A 16979-nucleotide genomic window follows, 5' to 3' on the forward strand; every position below is an offset into this window, starting at 1 on the left:
TCCAATATCTTCCCATTTCTCTCATTCCTTCCCTTCCATATACACTCATTTAAATTGCTTCCCTCAAATCACTTCCAGTCCCCTTCTTTAAATATCATGACCTTCATATTCTTCAATTTGTTCCCCTTTCTTATACTCCTTCCCCATGTGCATGAATTACTTCCCCACAATAAACATTACAGATGTTTTCTTTACCTCTTTTTCTTTCGTTCCCCTTTCCCTATTCCTTCCCTCCATCCCTCTTAGGCTTCCCTTTGGTTTTCTTCATTTCCCTCTTTTTTACTTATTCACGTTTCCTCTCTGTTACTTTTCCTTCCCTCTTGACCCTATGCTTCCCCCATTCCCTCTTCCTTTTCTCTTCTTTCCTTTCCCCTTCTTTCTTTTTTCCTTCCTTTTTCCCTTCTTTCCTTTTTTCTTCCCCCTTTCCTTTCCCTTTTTTCCCTTCTCCCTCCAAAATTTCCCCCCAGATTTTTCCAGGGTGGGCGAGTTGCCCACCCCTAGCTACGCCACTGGTGACTTCATAATTCTCTTATTCTGCAGTAAAGGCCCCTGAACATGAATATTATCAGACAATTATTGCATACAAACTATACTTACAAGGTGCCCCAATAAGTTCTTCAGTTTTTAATACATATTGCTGGGCTTGTGGAGGTAGATCCTCAAATTTTCTGCATTTGGAAGTGTCACATTTCCACCCTGGTAATGTGATGTACTCGACTTCAACGTCCATCAAGGCATCTTGATTGGCTGAGAAATAAAAAGACAAGATTTTTTTGTCATCAAAGATGTTCACATCGCAAACTGCAGAGGAGGATAATGCTTATGCAGTGTATACAGTTCTTCTGTTTTCACATAAATGGATAAAAGCCACATGTACGATATCCATCAAATTTGAATACTCAAAATGCTGAAATAATACTAGTGATAGCTATCAGGAAAAGTTCCTGTTAAGTTTAAGCCGAAATAGCAAGGTAAAGTAAAAGGAACTCCATTGGGTATTTTGGCCGTTTAACATGGAGTTATATGGAGTACTTAATGTTTGAATACAACATGTCAAAAATTGCTCTGCTGGCCTGACAAACAATGAATTTGAGTGAGTCCATTTAGGTGTAAGATGGGACGTGTGTAAACATTTCAAATATATGGCTTTAACTCTGTTTGTATCAGGAAATTTTAAACAAAATAACCCCCAAATGTGGCTCAGAAACTCACTGAAGAAAACCTATAAGCTTCATGCACTTATAAATTGGTCATAGTGAAGACTAGATTTCACCCAAATGTGGCTCAGAAACTCACTGAAGAAAACCTATAAGCTTCATGCACTTATAACATTGGTCATAGTGAAGACTAGATTTCACCCAAATGTGGCTCAGAAACTCACTGAAGAAAACCTATAAGCTTCATGCACTTATAAATTGGTCATAGTGAAGACTAGATTTCCCCCAAATGTGGCTCAGAAACCAAATGTTGGTCAATAATATCCCGCAACCATTATTTATCTCCGCTCATGCATGACTTAGATGACTGTTACTTATGTTCAATAAAGTTTGTACCTTTGTCTTTCAAAACGCACAACAATTAGTATCAGAGTACCTTTAATTACGTAATCTCATTTGCATAAAGTCATTGCTATATGTACACTGCAGAGGTGTAAGCGAGGTAACGATCCACTCCCTGAAAAACATGCGAGCCAAAGGCGAGCACATCGCCAAATTTCCGGAAGTCCACGGGGCTTGTCCGGGGAATGGGCTGCAGGGTATCACCCCCCTCAAAAAATTTTTTTTTTTGCTCTTTTTATGACGGATTATCATCATCCAATCCCGGAAATGTAAAAATAAAAAAATTATTTTGGCCACATTTCCGCAATTCCGGGAATTTCCGGAAGTCTTACACCTCTGACACTGACAATTGTCAACATTGGCGAGAAATTTGAATTGGCTTTGAGGAACGTGTCATAAAAAGAAGCAGAAGTAAGGACCAAAGCAGTTTACAAGCCTTATTTTTGGTATGAGGTAATCTGAGTATATTCAATTGATAATTGTGAAAGAAATGTATCCGTCAACAGATGAGGAAAGGGACCGTCTTTGAACTTCACCAAAAATAGGCCTATAACAACAAGCAAAAAGGGTGTGAAAATCACGAAAAAGAGCCAACAAGGCAGAAGAAAGAATCCAAATTATCTCCAAAATAAAACAAAACCAAATATGGTTATTGGTATGGTATTAGAGATCAGTCAGGACAATAGAATTTGTTGCAACAAAAATAGAAATATGCGCATGCGTTGCTGGTATGCATGATTGAAAGTACCAAAAATGTATGAAAAAAGTAAAAATTCATCAAAAACACGCTAAAAATATGACTAATACAAGGTTTGCGGAACAGTAGCTGCGTGAGTGAATTGCTATACCAAGTCTTATGCTAAAATTAGACACACCTTTCGAAATTCAAATTTCTTATTCAATCCAGAGCCTCTCTATGGTGTGCTACTTTAATTGCAAAAACAAGACCTTTTGAAATTAAGGGTTCATTAGGGCTCATATTGAAATTCCCTTACACAGGAAGGTGTGCGCCATCCTGCAGCTTTCCTGTGCTAGCCGCCTTTTGTTAAAATCCTGGGCAGGGTGTATCACTGATGCATATAATCCATCCGCTTTATGACCGAAGCTTTCCTGAGGTGCACGCTTAGCGAGGGGAATCTTGCCTTCTTTCTGTGTGAAAACGTGGTAGGGTATTTCAATATGAGCCCTTAAGAAAGAAATGTTTATGGTTTCACCACTGGGACCTCCCTTTTTTATAATCAGTAGATACCCAATCAAACCAGGTACCATTGGTTAAATTTTGTCATCGATTAATCTTTCCATCTCTTATTATGTAAAGAACAATGGGTGATAAAGCCTACTCAAAATTGGAGATATTCAGCACGATTTCTTTTCTTTAATAAAAATGGTATGTCTAAAAAGAGTCCAGCATCATGCCTATGATATCGGGCTATAAAGCTGCAAAAACCATGCCAGATTCTATACTTTTATTCTCGAGATATTTGGAATTATGTAACAATACCTCAATTTGGCGCGAGATTTACTTGACTACTTTTCACCATAAATCAGGCAGTGCCCATACGCTATTGTGTTTATGCTAATGTCATTACGTAATCAAGCATTCAGCATCGCTAATACATATTCGTTTTGAAAGACAAAAGTACAAACTTGAATTTAGCGTAAGTAACAGTCATCCAAGTCATGCATGAGCGGAGATACACCATAGTTGCTGGAACTTATTGACCAGCCCTCGTATAAATTGGTCATAGTGAAGACTAGATTTCACCAAGTTGGCACGACTATAAGAGCTAAAAAGCTATTTGTGGAGTCATTTGAAGACAGATTTTATGCTGTATAAGGAATATCTAGGAGGTCACCCACAGTCATATGTATGGCACAACTTCACACACAAGAATTGGGGACAATCTGTTGACATATATTTTTCTATAACTCTGCACATTTTTGCCCTGCATACATAATTTTTTTAAAGTTAAATGATTCTCTTTTCAATGAAAACAATTACAGCTGCAAAGATTGAAACTTCATATGATCCTACCTATCTGGGGTTTAGCTAGGATCCCAAAAAACTGACTGTCCACAGACCCTACGGCCATTCCAACCTGGTATTTAAGCTTCCAGTGAGTCCACCACCATGTGGCAAAATTTAAAATGGGGTCGCCCATTTAGATAACCTCATTTGAAATTCACACTCCCTGTGTGGTAGATTAAGGTCATGTCTTCATTAGGGAGTGTATGGATTTCAACTGGAACAGCTAATTTCCATGATCAAAATCAAAATTTCATGATTTCTCATGATGTTTTGCCAATTTAAAAATTAGTGTTGTTGAATAAGGACTAACCTGGGAAAGATGGGAGAATTTTGCCGTCTTTCAAATACTTGACGCCAATCTTGATTTCATCAAATACGTCCAGGATATCTAGTTTTGTTAGAACCAATCTGGAATATAAAAACAGAAGTGTGATATAATTAAAAGAACTGGAGAGAAAAAGATGTTGCTACTACATTTGTCCAGGGTTTGTACCCAAACCGATTCTACACCTGCCCACAGCCTGTGTTGATACCTTGATAAATGTCACTCAGTTTAAGGACTCGATAGAAGAACCCAAGTTCCGCACAAAATTTAAGGAGTGTAAGAACTTCAAGATTCCAATTTTCAAGGATGAATTCTTATTGACCGGCAGAACTTTGATGAAACATGTATTTCTAAACCTCATGAAAATCATCAACCCTTGATAAACAGAATGGTCAACTGCAGATCCGTCGGATAACGCTTTTTGAATGGGAAATTAACTTTGCTGCTTGGATGATGTCATGATGAGGTTAGCATTTATTCTGTATTGAAAAGCGTGTTCCGACGGATCTGCACTCGACCGGCCTCTAAATGGTCAAATTAAAGGATTTTCAAGGACCGTGCATCAGGGATATCACTAGTCTCTACCTTGTTTGTTGAACTTTACCCATCCTCCAGTGCCAAAACTTTGAGACTGCATCTTCATCACATGTGACTTTCCCCATCCCCATCATATATGTAAAAGGGACGAATCTGTGTATTATGTTGCTGTGGGGGGTCGCTACACCTCCTCCACAGCAACTCGTATGATTCCCAGCATTGAATCAAGCTGGTACCCATTTGTACAACTGGGTGGGGAAAGGCAATAGGGGTAAAGAGCCTTGATTAAGTGCACAACACGTTGACGCTGTTGGGACCCGAACCCACAACCTTGAGATCCTTCGCAATTATGAGTCTTGGACCGCTGCGCAACCATATCCCATCATTCAGTGTTGGGTAATGGTTTAAATTCCAGATGACATTGTCCCCAAATCAACATTACAAATGTACCAGGGAAGGATTGGGCTATTGTAGTTGGTATCCATACACCCCTTATGGAAGACTGGACGACATGACTTTAATCTTCTACACAGGGAGTGTGAATTTCAAATGGACTCACCCCTTCAGGTAACCCCATTTGAAATTCACAATCCCTGTGTAGAAGATTAAGGTAATATCTTTGACAGGGGGTGTTTGGATTTCAACTGCCGCAATAGCCCTGTCTGAGCAAGATCTACCAAAATCCATCTGGAGTTCTGGAATGTTTCTGTCTAAAATATGCACTTACCCAGTAAATCCATTAATCATGTGGGTATAACTAAGCAGCACCGTATCTAACCATCCGCACCTGCGAGGGCGCCCTGTCGTTGTACCATATTCGTGACCTCTGTCTAACAGCGTCTTGCCTATATCCTGCAAGATCAAATTGATCAAAACCAATTGAGGGTTTATGTTGAATAGAATGCAAAATTTGTTCTTGCATTATTGAACTTTAATTAGAAAATATAATAGTTTCAAAATTTTCTGGTATCTTGAGTTATTTCAATCCAACTTACATTTTTCTGTTCCGTGGGGAAGCCACCTGTTCCCACCCTGGTTGTGTAGGCTTTCACAACACCAAAGACATCACCGATATTATGTGCCGGAATTCCTAGACCCGTACATACGCCTCCTATGGAGCAGTTGGATGACGTCACAAATGGATATGTTCCTGTAAGACAATTTTTTTGGGGAAAATACAGTATTAATTTCAAGGCAGATCATATCTTGTTTGTACTTCGATTGTGCATAAACCAGGGGTCGCGCTAACCTGCGTTTCTGCGCGTACAGCGCATATTTTTAAGTTTGAGCGCATATATCCATTTTTGCAAACCAGTTCAGGGGTTTTCATGTGCGCAGAAAAATGAAAACATGTGAAAGAAAAATAAAAGCTTCGATCTCCAATATTTACAGCCTGTCCAGAAATTATGTAACAAAAAATGCAATGTAACATAAATGTTGAAGTGAAGTCGCCGTAGCATTGTAACATAATTTTAAAATAGAAATAAAATACACACCGCCGGCATAATTACACAGATTGCGATATTGTCTAGAATGACTGCTGATAAGTTATTGCAGTACTGAATGATGACACATACATGATTTGGTAATTTCTAAGTCTAGGGATCGGAAAGAAATGCTTTGTGGGTGGTGTGTAGAGACAGTAGCGTAGCCAGGATTTTGGAACTGAGGGGGCACAACTTGTAAATGTACCGAACTTTTATGGCATAAAGCAACACTTTTATAGCAAGTAAACTGCTTGGGAACTTTCTTAAAAAGCGAAATAGTTGGTTACAGGCGAGAATCGTGGCGTGAAAAGCGAGATCACATTTTTTGCCGGGCTTAACTATTTATACCATAATATCGGTTTCATTGTAACCAAAATCACAAAATCTGATACTGATATATTAATTAAAACGGTACTTGACAGATTAGAGAACCCCTCATTTTAGGATTCGAGCGCATATTTGTAACACTTTCAGGGGGTTCAGGGGTTCTGAGAACCCTGGTTTCTCTAGCCTAGTAGTACCCCTGGCATAAACAGATTGGGACCAGACAGAGAAGGATAACAGCCTTCTCTGACTGTGAGATGTAAGTATGTGTTTGGCTCTCTGTTTACATCCCCTCTGAAGGATGCTGTCAGCCCTCGAATTAACCCATGGCATCCATGGCATTTTGCCGTGGGTGCCCACCCCACTGCCGTAGTGCCCTCAAAATATGTCCTGTACCCAAGGCAGTCACTTGCCGTGCCCTCTAATGAATTTGTCGTCGGTGCCCCAGCCCTGCCCTTCATTATAAAATCAGCTATGTTTGTGTGTGTTTTCTTCACTTTTGAGAAATTGCCTTGGTTCCTTTCTCAAATTTTCAACAGTTGCCATGATGCCCTCCTGAAATATTACAAACTGCTGTGCTGCCCTGCCTTTTCAGGCAAAATCCAAGGCAATTTTCAACTTGCCCAAAAAAATTGCTGTGCCCCTTCAGATCCTTAATTCGAGGGCTGGATGCTGTACTACACAAGGGGGTAGATTTCAAATGGAGTCACTCATTCAGATAACCCCATTTGAAATTCACACTCCCTGTGCGTAGCCTAATTATGTCTCCAACCACCACAAGATGTCTGTGCTGGTCCTGGTAATATTTTGTGATTTGTAAGGCTAGTTTTGAGCCACAATAACTGGTCTGATATTGGCCAACTGGGAAGTAGATCAAAACATTAATCGTTAGCCCTGCGCAATATCAGCATAATGCTACTTTCTCTACTTACCAAAGTCTATGTCCAACATAGTTGCATTGGCGCCCTCTCGATAATATTCTTGGAAGGATCTTGTAGTGCTTGATTCATAAAATAAATTGTATCACACACCATGGGTCGTATACTCTCCGCATAATTCTGGAAAAATAATAATATAGAATTACAAGTGTATCAATGGATTAAAAAAATTAAAAATTAAAAACATGGTCTAAGCAGCCAAGGATGAATTTTAGTTTATGCTTGATGCACTCCTTTTGCACACAAATAACAAAAATCCACCCAAAATATAACTTTTTGAGACCAAATTTATTGTAAGTAATGTCTGTCAAACCCATTACTGGTTCAGCCTTACTTTTTAAAACAATCAATTATACTCTGATCAGCTTGTAATAGGCGGGACTAATAACATTATGAATTAATATAGAATGCTGTATAGACAGCTGGGCGCAGCACTGTTCTAAGTGAACAGCGCTTTGCGTAATTGCGTTGACTGACGCACACACGCTTTTGTGAATTTACGCGGGCATGAGTTGGGACTTTAATGACTCGCTCAGTAACAAAAACTGAATAATTCTAGCCTATTACGTACTGATCATAGTATACGTCTTTCCTTTGTTTTCTTATTTACCTTGTATTTCTGTAGTTCATCCTCTATTTTCACCTCCAGATTTGAATGTGTACGCTGATATATATTAACCAACGTCCTGAACCTGGCGAACAGAAGAAAATCACAAAATATTTATTTGTTAGACCATGTATACGATCTATTAATAAGGAGAACCAAGAAACCAAGGGATGCGAAAAGCACTGAAAGTCAAGGGATGCAGAAAGCACTGGAACTAACACCGTTCAATCCTCTGCGGGACAGGTGGATCCCAGTGGTCATTCTGCAGAAGCCATCAGCCAAGATGGCGAAAGTCTAAGAACAGTAATTTTGGATTTGTCTACCTGAAAATGTATTCAATTTCTTCTTGTTCGTTCATTCATTTGTTCATTCATTCGTTCATTCATTCATTCCAACCACACACATGTATTTAGTATTCTATAAATAGCACAACATGTAATGGGAAATTATTTACTGGCTGTGTCAATTAAGTCCATTTTAGTTTTTGCGCCAATCATGCTCATGCTTGTATGCATCTGAAAGTGAAACTGACACAAAGCATGTGGCACCGCAACTTTCAAACAAAAATAGTGAAATTTCAGATTCACATGTTTTTATATTTTTGCACTTGGGCCCTGATTTGTCAAAATTTAATTTTTGATTGCAAAATGTGACCTTCTACCACAAAATGAGTGTAAAGTCTTGAGTTTGTAGTTTTGAGACGCTCTGGCTACTGCGTTACCGTAATGTTCTTTGACACCTGTTCAAGCCAGTAGTATGTCCTTTGTGAAAGGGGTCAAAATGGGCCATTCACGAAGGACATACTACTGGTTTGTACAGGAGTGTGGCAAATAAAGAACATCAACTCAGTCAGCCAAGATGTCTATAACTAGCAACTTGCGACTTTATGCTCATTTCGTGGTAGCAGGTCACACACGTGTGTACAATGAAGAATTTTACATAACATGCTCAATCTGAGGCTATTGACGGACGTATTGATACTACGCTCTATTCGGTACAGCACGCAAATTGTTATAGAGGGCCATACTACGGGCTGTATGCATTGTAATGTACAACAAGTAGCCTGGGTTTGGAACAGTAACCTTAACGTGCACTATCTAGAATTTTATCATTATGAATGACACCTTGTTGCCCTTCCAAATTCCCAAAAATCTGGACAGCTGAGTTTTGCAGTGTAGCAAAGCAAAACAAATAATAAGTAATTAAAAAAATAATAATAATAATTTAAAAAAAAGAGAGACCTGAGTCAAACCTGGATGGTGGGCATGGCACATACACCATTGGCATGCTTCACAATGCTATAAATGCTATTTATAAATCACATGGTATCCTAATCAATGCAAAGGTTTCAAATTAATTAACAGGAAATTAACAGCCTGTGCCCAAGGCAGGATTGCCGCCATCTGCCCACGGTTGCCAACAGTTTTTAGCCCCAATTGCAGGTTAAATCATAGAAAAGTCATTTTTGGCACCATTGGTTTCTATTGGGCACAAAACTACTGAATGTTGCGGGAGCCAATGTCAAACCACAAGTCACTAATTTTTTCTTAACCATTGGGTTCTATGGGACAGGATACTGTTGAAAATTGTGGGGAAATTCTTCAAAATATTTGGCTTCTTTCATTTAGATTCAACTTTCTTCATTTACTAGAACCAGGTCAAAGTTTAGTTCGTAATTAGCATACCGTAAAAACTCGACAGTTAGCATGTGTGCTTACTATCGAGTGCTTTAAAACATGCAAACATGAAGAACCCAGCCACAAAAGTGTAAAGGGTTTTGAGCAAATCATTGATACACATTATATGCAAATGTGTGTCTCAACCCCATAAGCTCGGTTGGTAAAGCGCCAGACTTTGGTACAATTTCATGCTTTCAAAAGCGCTCGATAGTAAGCACATGTGCTAACTATCAAGTTTTTATGGTAGTACTATTAGTTTTCATTAAAAATAAAAAATGATACCGCTAAAATGACCATAACACAATAATGCGCTTGATACTTGCAAAATTTGTGCAAGATTTAGTAAGCATGGTACCTTTTATCAAAGGTGTACCATGCAACCTGCTATTTAGAAGCAGCCCAATTGTGCTGTAAAGATGCCTCGTGGCAACACTGACTCAAGGTTCCGCAACTTAGTACAGGCTTCTCTCACCTAGCAACCAGACACAATGAGCTACAGGAAGCACCGTGACAGCAGCCAAGGTGTTGATGTGCAATGGACTTGATTGGTTTCATCATCTACACTGCATCGGTATGATTATACTATCTTTAGCATGTTTTCGTTGTTGAAAAGGATTCAATCATGTTTCACTGTTGTTCGTCACCCTTCAACAACTCGCATCAGGCGGGTCTGCATGGTTTACTTCAGCAGACAACACATCGTTGTCAAATGGTGATGAGCAACAGTAAATATGATGGAATCCCTAATTACATGTTGAGCTTGCTTTTAAAGAATAGCATGGACAGCAAACAAAACCCTGGATTTTGTTTGTCGTAATCTGGGTTCATGCACCAAGGAAATCAAGTCTTCTGCCTATATGACCCTGGTACGCCCCATAGTAAAGTATTGCTCAGCTGTGTGGCACCCATACACTCATGATCTTACAACAAAAGCAGGAAAAGTTCAAAGAAGGCGGCCAGACTGGTCCACAAAAATTATGACTGGAAAACAAGTGTACAACGAGATCTGATTGCGTTCGCCTGCGACCGCGAGCATGCACAGCCAGCAGTGACAAATGAGTTATGACCCCGAATCTGTGAGAACCGGAAGTGATCCCTTAATTACCTTTGACCCATAAAAATATTACATAGTGCTTAGGATGTCATAAGGAATATTCCTGGTGAATTTCAGCTTAATCGGAACTTATACATGGATTTTGATTTTTTTTAATTTATGATTGACCTTTTGACCCCTTAATGACCTTTGACCTCAATGAAAATAAAACCTTATGTACACCGACAAAATGCATTGTTCCAATTTTAATTAAAAAATGCTGCTATGTTTAGTTGTTGAGATAAAAATTCTTGAAGTTATTTAGCTAAAAACAGGAAGTGACCCCTTAATGACCTTTGACCCCCAAAATAAAAATACCATGCATACATCAGGTAACACTGCTTCATGTATGATGATTATAATACTCTGGTCTGTTTACATTTTGAGATTTTTTAAACATTTTTGATAATTTTGGTTTTTGACCGGAAGTAACCCCTTAATGACCTTTGACCCCAAAACTGTAGGCATCCTAAAGACCTTGGATAGTAGCAATGCATGTGTGCTAATGGCGACTCTCTGCTATGTAATTTGTAAAGACAGTGATTTTTTGAATATTTTTTACAAATTTTTCAGACTTTTACCGGAAGTGACCCCTTAATGACCTTTGATTCCAATTTTATGGTATAACTTTTGGACACTGGCTATAGGTGATGCATGTGTGCAAGTGACGTCACGGTGCTATGTAATATGTGGGAGGAGTAGCATTTTTAGTGAAAATCACGGTTTTGGCCACTGACCGGAAGTGGATGACATTTGATCGAAAGTTCATCATGTGACATCTGTGGCACCACCCAATAGTCCTAGTGACCAACTATGATCAACATGGCTGAAAGCATGTGGCTACGATGGCTGATTTAATGGTGTTGACAGAAAGAAGAAAGAAGAAGAAGAAGAAGAAGAACGCGGAAAAAAGAATGCACAGTGCCGATAGCGGCTGTGCAAGAAGAAGAACGCGGTAAAAAGAATGCACAGCGCCGATGGCGGCTGTGCAAGGACTGGGAGCTGAAATGGGACAATTTATCTACACGAAGGAAAGCAAATAGACTGGGTCTACTACATAAAGCCAAAGGGGGGCATCTCACACTCCCAGTGCCAGCCCAACGGCGCACCCGCAGATTAGGAGCTAACAAATATATAGAACAACACAATAGAATTGACTGTCATAGATTTTCATTTGTTCACTGGACAATAAGGAATTGGAACAACCTCCCTGACAACATAACATCAATATCCAACCCAGAACACTTTAAAACTGCCACCATTGACTACCTGCGTGTGCAGGACAGTCACATGAAGGACTAAGTTATCTATTGCGCACACCACACCCTGCTTGTGAAGTAAGTTGAGCAGTATATAAGAAGAAGCATGGACAGACACCCTCTTCTAATAATTACTGTACAACCACTATTGTTTTTTAGCCAAGACTTCAAAGTCTCCAAGAAAGTTTTGACAGAACAGCACAAATCGACACCCTTCTGAACACCCCCTGTGACATACACATACTTAATGTACAATTTCGGTCAAATTTTAATTTTGGATATTCTTTGCCAAACATTCAGGAAAAGTTTTCTGGTCATTTTACCTCGCTATATTAGCAGTTTGACTGTGGTGTTCTACGGGTGATTTAAAGTCATAATTATGACTTGATCCGTTGCCTTTAAACTCAATGAATTTGGCTGAATCCAATAGGGTGTAAGTTGGGACATGTGTAAACATAACAAATATGCCAAAAAAAAGAAATAGAAAAAAAAATTGATGAAACTCATTCAAGGAATCGGATAGCGACATTTGCACACAGTATTTTTTTTTGGAACCCGAGAGCACATCGGGTATAACGATTTGCATTTTGAATACGAGGGATGTCCTTCTGACATCCAAATCATTTTGAATTTTTGAAATTTGCAATATAATACAAATTTTATGCCAAATTATTCAAATCTGGTATTTTTTAAATTTTTGATATTTAACAGTCCTTGAAGTTAACTTTATAAATCATAATGATGCACTTAAAGTGTATGTAGCTGGGATTAAAAGCCGACGATCAATTGAAAATTTTGACCTTTCATATTGAAGATACACTTTTTTTCACAAGACCTAATTTTTTTGTGTGTTTAGGGAAAAAAATCTATATCTCCAATACGAACGGTCAAAATTTTCATATGATGGACGGCTTTTCATCACAGCTTCATCCATTTTAAGTACATACATGTTGTATCATTAGATAAATACAATTTACTTCGAGGACTGTTAAGTTTCAAAAATATCAATTTTCAATCATTTGCCATAAAATGTGTATGTTGTATGAATTATGAAACTCTTGATTTGTAATTACATTTTATGAATACAGTCTATAGTTAAAGTTTGTTTCCTTTATATTATAAAGTGCTTTACTGATTACATGTATGTATCTTGCTTGTTTATGTGTGTAGGGTTTGATGGTTTATTTTGTATGTTTTTTCCCCCCATCAAACCCAAGTACAGGGAATAAAATACGAAAGAAATAAAAAATAAAATGTGTATTCAAAATATCAAAATTATTTGATATCAGAAGGAATTTCTCGTATTCAAAATGCAATTCGATATGTCTGATGTGCTCTCAGGTCCCACATAAAAAAATGTGAAAACGTCGCTATCCGAGCCCTTGCACATGATGGCTTTAAGTGTTACACAGTCACTTACTTTTCAGCAAAGACTTCAAAGTCTCCAAGTAAGTCACATATCCTGATACCGAGTCTGCTTGCTTTGGAAGAATAACATGGACCAACGCCCTTCTTGGTGGTTCCAAGGCTGCAATCAAATCAAAACATTTTAAGAAACAAATAAGGTGTCGAAATACGAATCAACATGATTGAATGGAAAAAAAGTGCACTCTGCAATTTGAACTGCAGCAATCGGGGTAATATTACTTCCATTGTGGTGACCTGAATATAAATGTTTTGAAGTAGTCCCAGCTCAGAATCATATATAAATTTATTTATCATATATGTACTGGTTGCTATGTCAGGGGTAGTGCTTATTCTCTCTGAAAATTGGATGCAACAAATAAAATATTTTTTTTCACAAATTAGCTAAATTTTGCCTCAAATTGTCACACAGAATTGCAAATTCTTATGTGTTAAATCTTATTTTCACTGGGCCAAAATCGCGACATACAGCCTTGGCATAAACACTGGTCAGAGCTTCCCAATATGCAGCCCAGATCTGGTCCGCCAGCCAATTGTGGTTGCTGGATGGCCCTCGAACAGCTCTGTAATGTACAGTAAACATAGCAATACTAGGTTTATTTGGCTCTCAAACACAAATCTATGAAATGATTTTGGCCCAGTCCTATGCTGCAATGAAAAGCATAAAAGTGGTGCCTGCATGTTCTATACCATTTTTCACCCTGATGTAGCAGTGACATCAGAGCGCATTTCATTGAACGCAGCTTTAAGATGTGCGCGCGAAACAACTGCCTCAACGAGTTGACGTCACTGCCACATCAGGGTGAAAAATATTATAATATGGGAAAGTGCATTCAACTTTCCATATTAGTATTTTAATTCTATTCTATTCAACCCATGGGCACTACTAGCCAAATTATCAGCCTCAAAGAGCTCATTTGATTGGTTACAAAGAGGGCTATATCATGTATTGAGCCAATCAGAGATATGGTATAAATTATCAGTAGGGCTGAAGGGAATTGACTGCTAAGAGAGCTCTATTGTGATTGCACATTCAGCTGATTATATCATGTAATTAACCAATCAGGGACTCTGTAACAAAGCCAGTATTGCATCGTTGTTGGGCAGGAAAAACCTCGACCTATGTACTTGTGGCTACTGAACTGCCAACAGGTTCCAAAGGAGGTTTTGCTTTAAATATGTTCAGGGGCCAATGACACATGGGAGGTTTTTCCTGCCCAACGATGAGATGAGGTTAATTATTAGATTCATATCTTACAATTTCTTGCCCTTTTCTTCTTCTTGGAGACCGTCTATAACCTGGTGCATATCAAATACTGAAAAAAAGTAAGAAATCAGTTATTACAATATTTTGAGTGACCAATTTCGGTGAAAGTACTGACAATATTTGTTATATTGGTGGAGGCAAGTGTGTATGTAAGGGTAAAAATATGAGTTTTTCAACCAGAAGTGCATACTTAGTTTGTGAGAAAAGTGAGTCTTGGTTTACCTGACAGACTTTTACAAAACAGACTCACTTTTGTTTTAATAACAGTCAGAATTTACATTCTGAGCCCATATAGTTTGAGTGTATGAGCGTAAAGCTGGAAGTTGGGAGTTTCGAGACGTTCCAATCATTGAGTTGATGCTCTTTGTTTAAAGACACCTGTATTGGCAGTGGTATGTCCTTTATGCTCTTTGTTTAAAGACACCTGTATTGGCAGTGGTATGTCCTTTATGCTCTTTGTTTAAAGACACCTGTATTGGCAGTGGTATGTCCTTTATGCTCTTTGTTTAAAGACACCTGTATTGGCAGTGGTATGTCCTTTATGCTCTTTGTTTAAAGACACCTGTATTGGCAGTGGTATGTCCTTTATGCTCTTTGTTTAAAGACACCTGTATTGGCAGTGGTATGTCCTTTATGAATGGGGACAGAATTGAATAGAGAGTACAGCATTATGTCCCCATCACAAAGGACATACCATTGACTATATTTGTCTTCAAACAAAGAATAGTAACTCAAATTTTGAAGGTCTCAAAACCACCAACTTGCAACTTTACACTGGGACAGGTGATCTATAGCAAAGTTGCTTGAAGTCAACTGGTTGTGATTTGAAGCTAGGGTATGCTAGCAATATTGCAATTGCTTAGCCCTAACACCCATAGATACCACAAAACACCACAATGAAAACCACTGCGCATGCATGAATCCCAGGGTATGCGATGATGTTATCACCTTAAGTGCTATATGCTCACGTAATCGATGCCTGGGGCAGCGAAACCCGTGTGGCTACCGGTCCGTGATTGGGTGCTTGACATGCGAGGGGTCCAAGGTTCGAATCCCGGGGGTGCCAAGTGACTTCTTTGTTCATCTTCTCTCCTTTTTCAGAAAGCCGGGTTCAGTGTTAGGGGTAGTAGCCTATATCAATACAGGCATCAGTGACAAGGTGGGTGTATACCTACCAAGATGAGCTCTATCAGAAATAATTAGTCTCTCCTTCCAGCCATTTAAGCCCTTCTTGCTAGCTTTCTCTGCCTCTTCAAACAGCCCTGGTAGATGGACTACGACACCATTACCTGCAAGGGGAAAATATATTTTTAAATATTAAACATGTCCGGGTTATAGTCCTTGCTTTGGTCTTTAAAAATCAATACCTCCTTCATAAATATTGTTATTGAATTTTATGTTTCTATTGAATTTTGCCATGCTTTTAAAATGAACTATTAATTATTACAATTATATATCCCCAATGTGTTTGGTTCATGTCTAACTCTCTGCGTGTTTCTACTGAGGGCCAAATTCCGTGCCATGCCGTGCCGTGCGGGTCATACCGGGTAACAAACCCAGTAGAAACGATCTGGGTAATCGGTTGCCGTGTCATGCGGGTCATGTGCTCGCTTTTTCGTGATCCACCTCTTGAGGTGGATCATGCCGGTCAAAGCGTGTAATCCGCGCAGTAGAAACGAGCCGTGTGATCGGTTGCCGGGTCGAGGTCATGCGTGTTGGAAAAATAACGCGATTTATATTCTACTTGTATAGTCTAGCCTAGGCCTATAATGTAGTAGGTTCCTTCTTTCTGATATTATATACACTGGCCACATGTGTGACTCGCATGAACTTGGTGAAGTAAAATGGATATGACTTTACTTAGTCTAGGCCTACTTCTTTTTAGTTAATGAGTTGGTTATATTTTGGCTGTAAATTAATTATCATAATAGCCAATTACTAGTAGATCCACTCAGTGGTAAATTAATGCAATTTGGATTTTACGAAAACACTAAATTGTGATTGTAGGTCATATGCCATGAGCTGCCATGCGTAGACATTTAAATTTAGGATACACCCGTCAAATCTGTTTTCCGTATTCGGTTTACAGGGGAAAAATGCCGTGCATCGTGCGAGACACAGCTTTCTGGTCTCAGTAGAAACAAGCTGGGTAACGGTGGCCGGATTATGATCGGTATTTTGTGCCCGGAAAATAGCGGGTCAAAAAGCCGTACGCTCAGTATAAACACGCTGTCTGTCTGTTTGAATTTATGCTATAGTGGCGACACTTGACAGCATCATTCATTGATCTGGTATTTCAGTGTAGGTTGTGCTCTGGGTTGTGCTATATTATGTTGTGCTGTACAATGTGTACCCCTTCCTTTCAGTTCTGTGCTTATCAGGGAGAGCCAATAGTCTAATGGTCAGGGTCCAGGTTTGATTTCATGTGTTGGCGCATTCTCCTCATTATC

The 16979-nt window shown here is 38.9% G+C and overlaps 1 protein-coding gene across 1 annotated transcript in view; it reads right to left on the minus strand.

Annotated features, from left to right (window-relative positions):
- The window catches only part of LOC140146522 (adenylosuccinate synthetase isozyme 1 A-like), a 60037-nt gene that overhangs the window by 12724 nt on the left and 30334 nt on the right, over positions 1–16979 (minus strand). The window contains 10 exon segments of the mRNA XM_072168397.1: positions 598–747; positions 3899–3996; positions 5178–5302; positions 5446–5600; positions 7194–7232; positions 7235–7319; positions 7810–7891; positions 13258–13365; positions 14521–14578; positions 15705–15818. Coding sequence (XP_072024498.1) covers positions 598–747; positions 3899–3996; positions 5178–5302; positions 5446–5600; positions 7194–7232; positions 7235–7319; positions 7810–7891; positions 13258–13365; positions 14521–14578; positions 15705–15818 — 1014 coding nt within the window.

This window comes from Amphiura filiformis, chromosome 2 (genome assembly GCF_039555335.1).
Source record: "Amphiura filiformis chromosome 2, Afil_fr2py, whole genome shotgun sequence".
NCBI classification, from domain to species: domain Eukaryota; kingdom Metazoa; phylum Echinodermata; class Ophiuroidea; order Amphilepidida; family Amphiuridae; genus Amphiura; species Amphiura filiformis.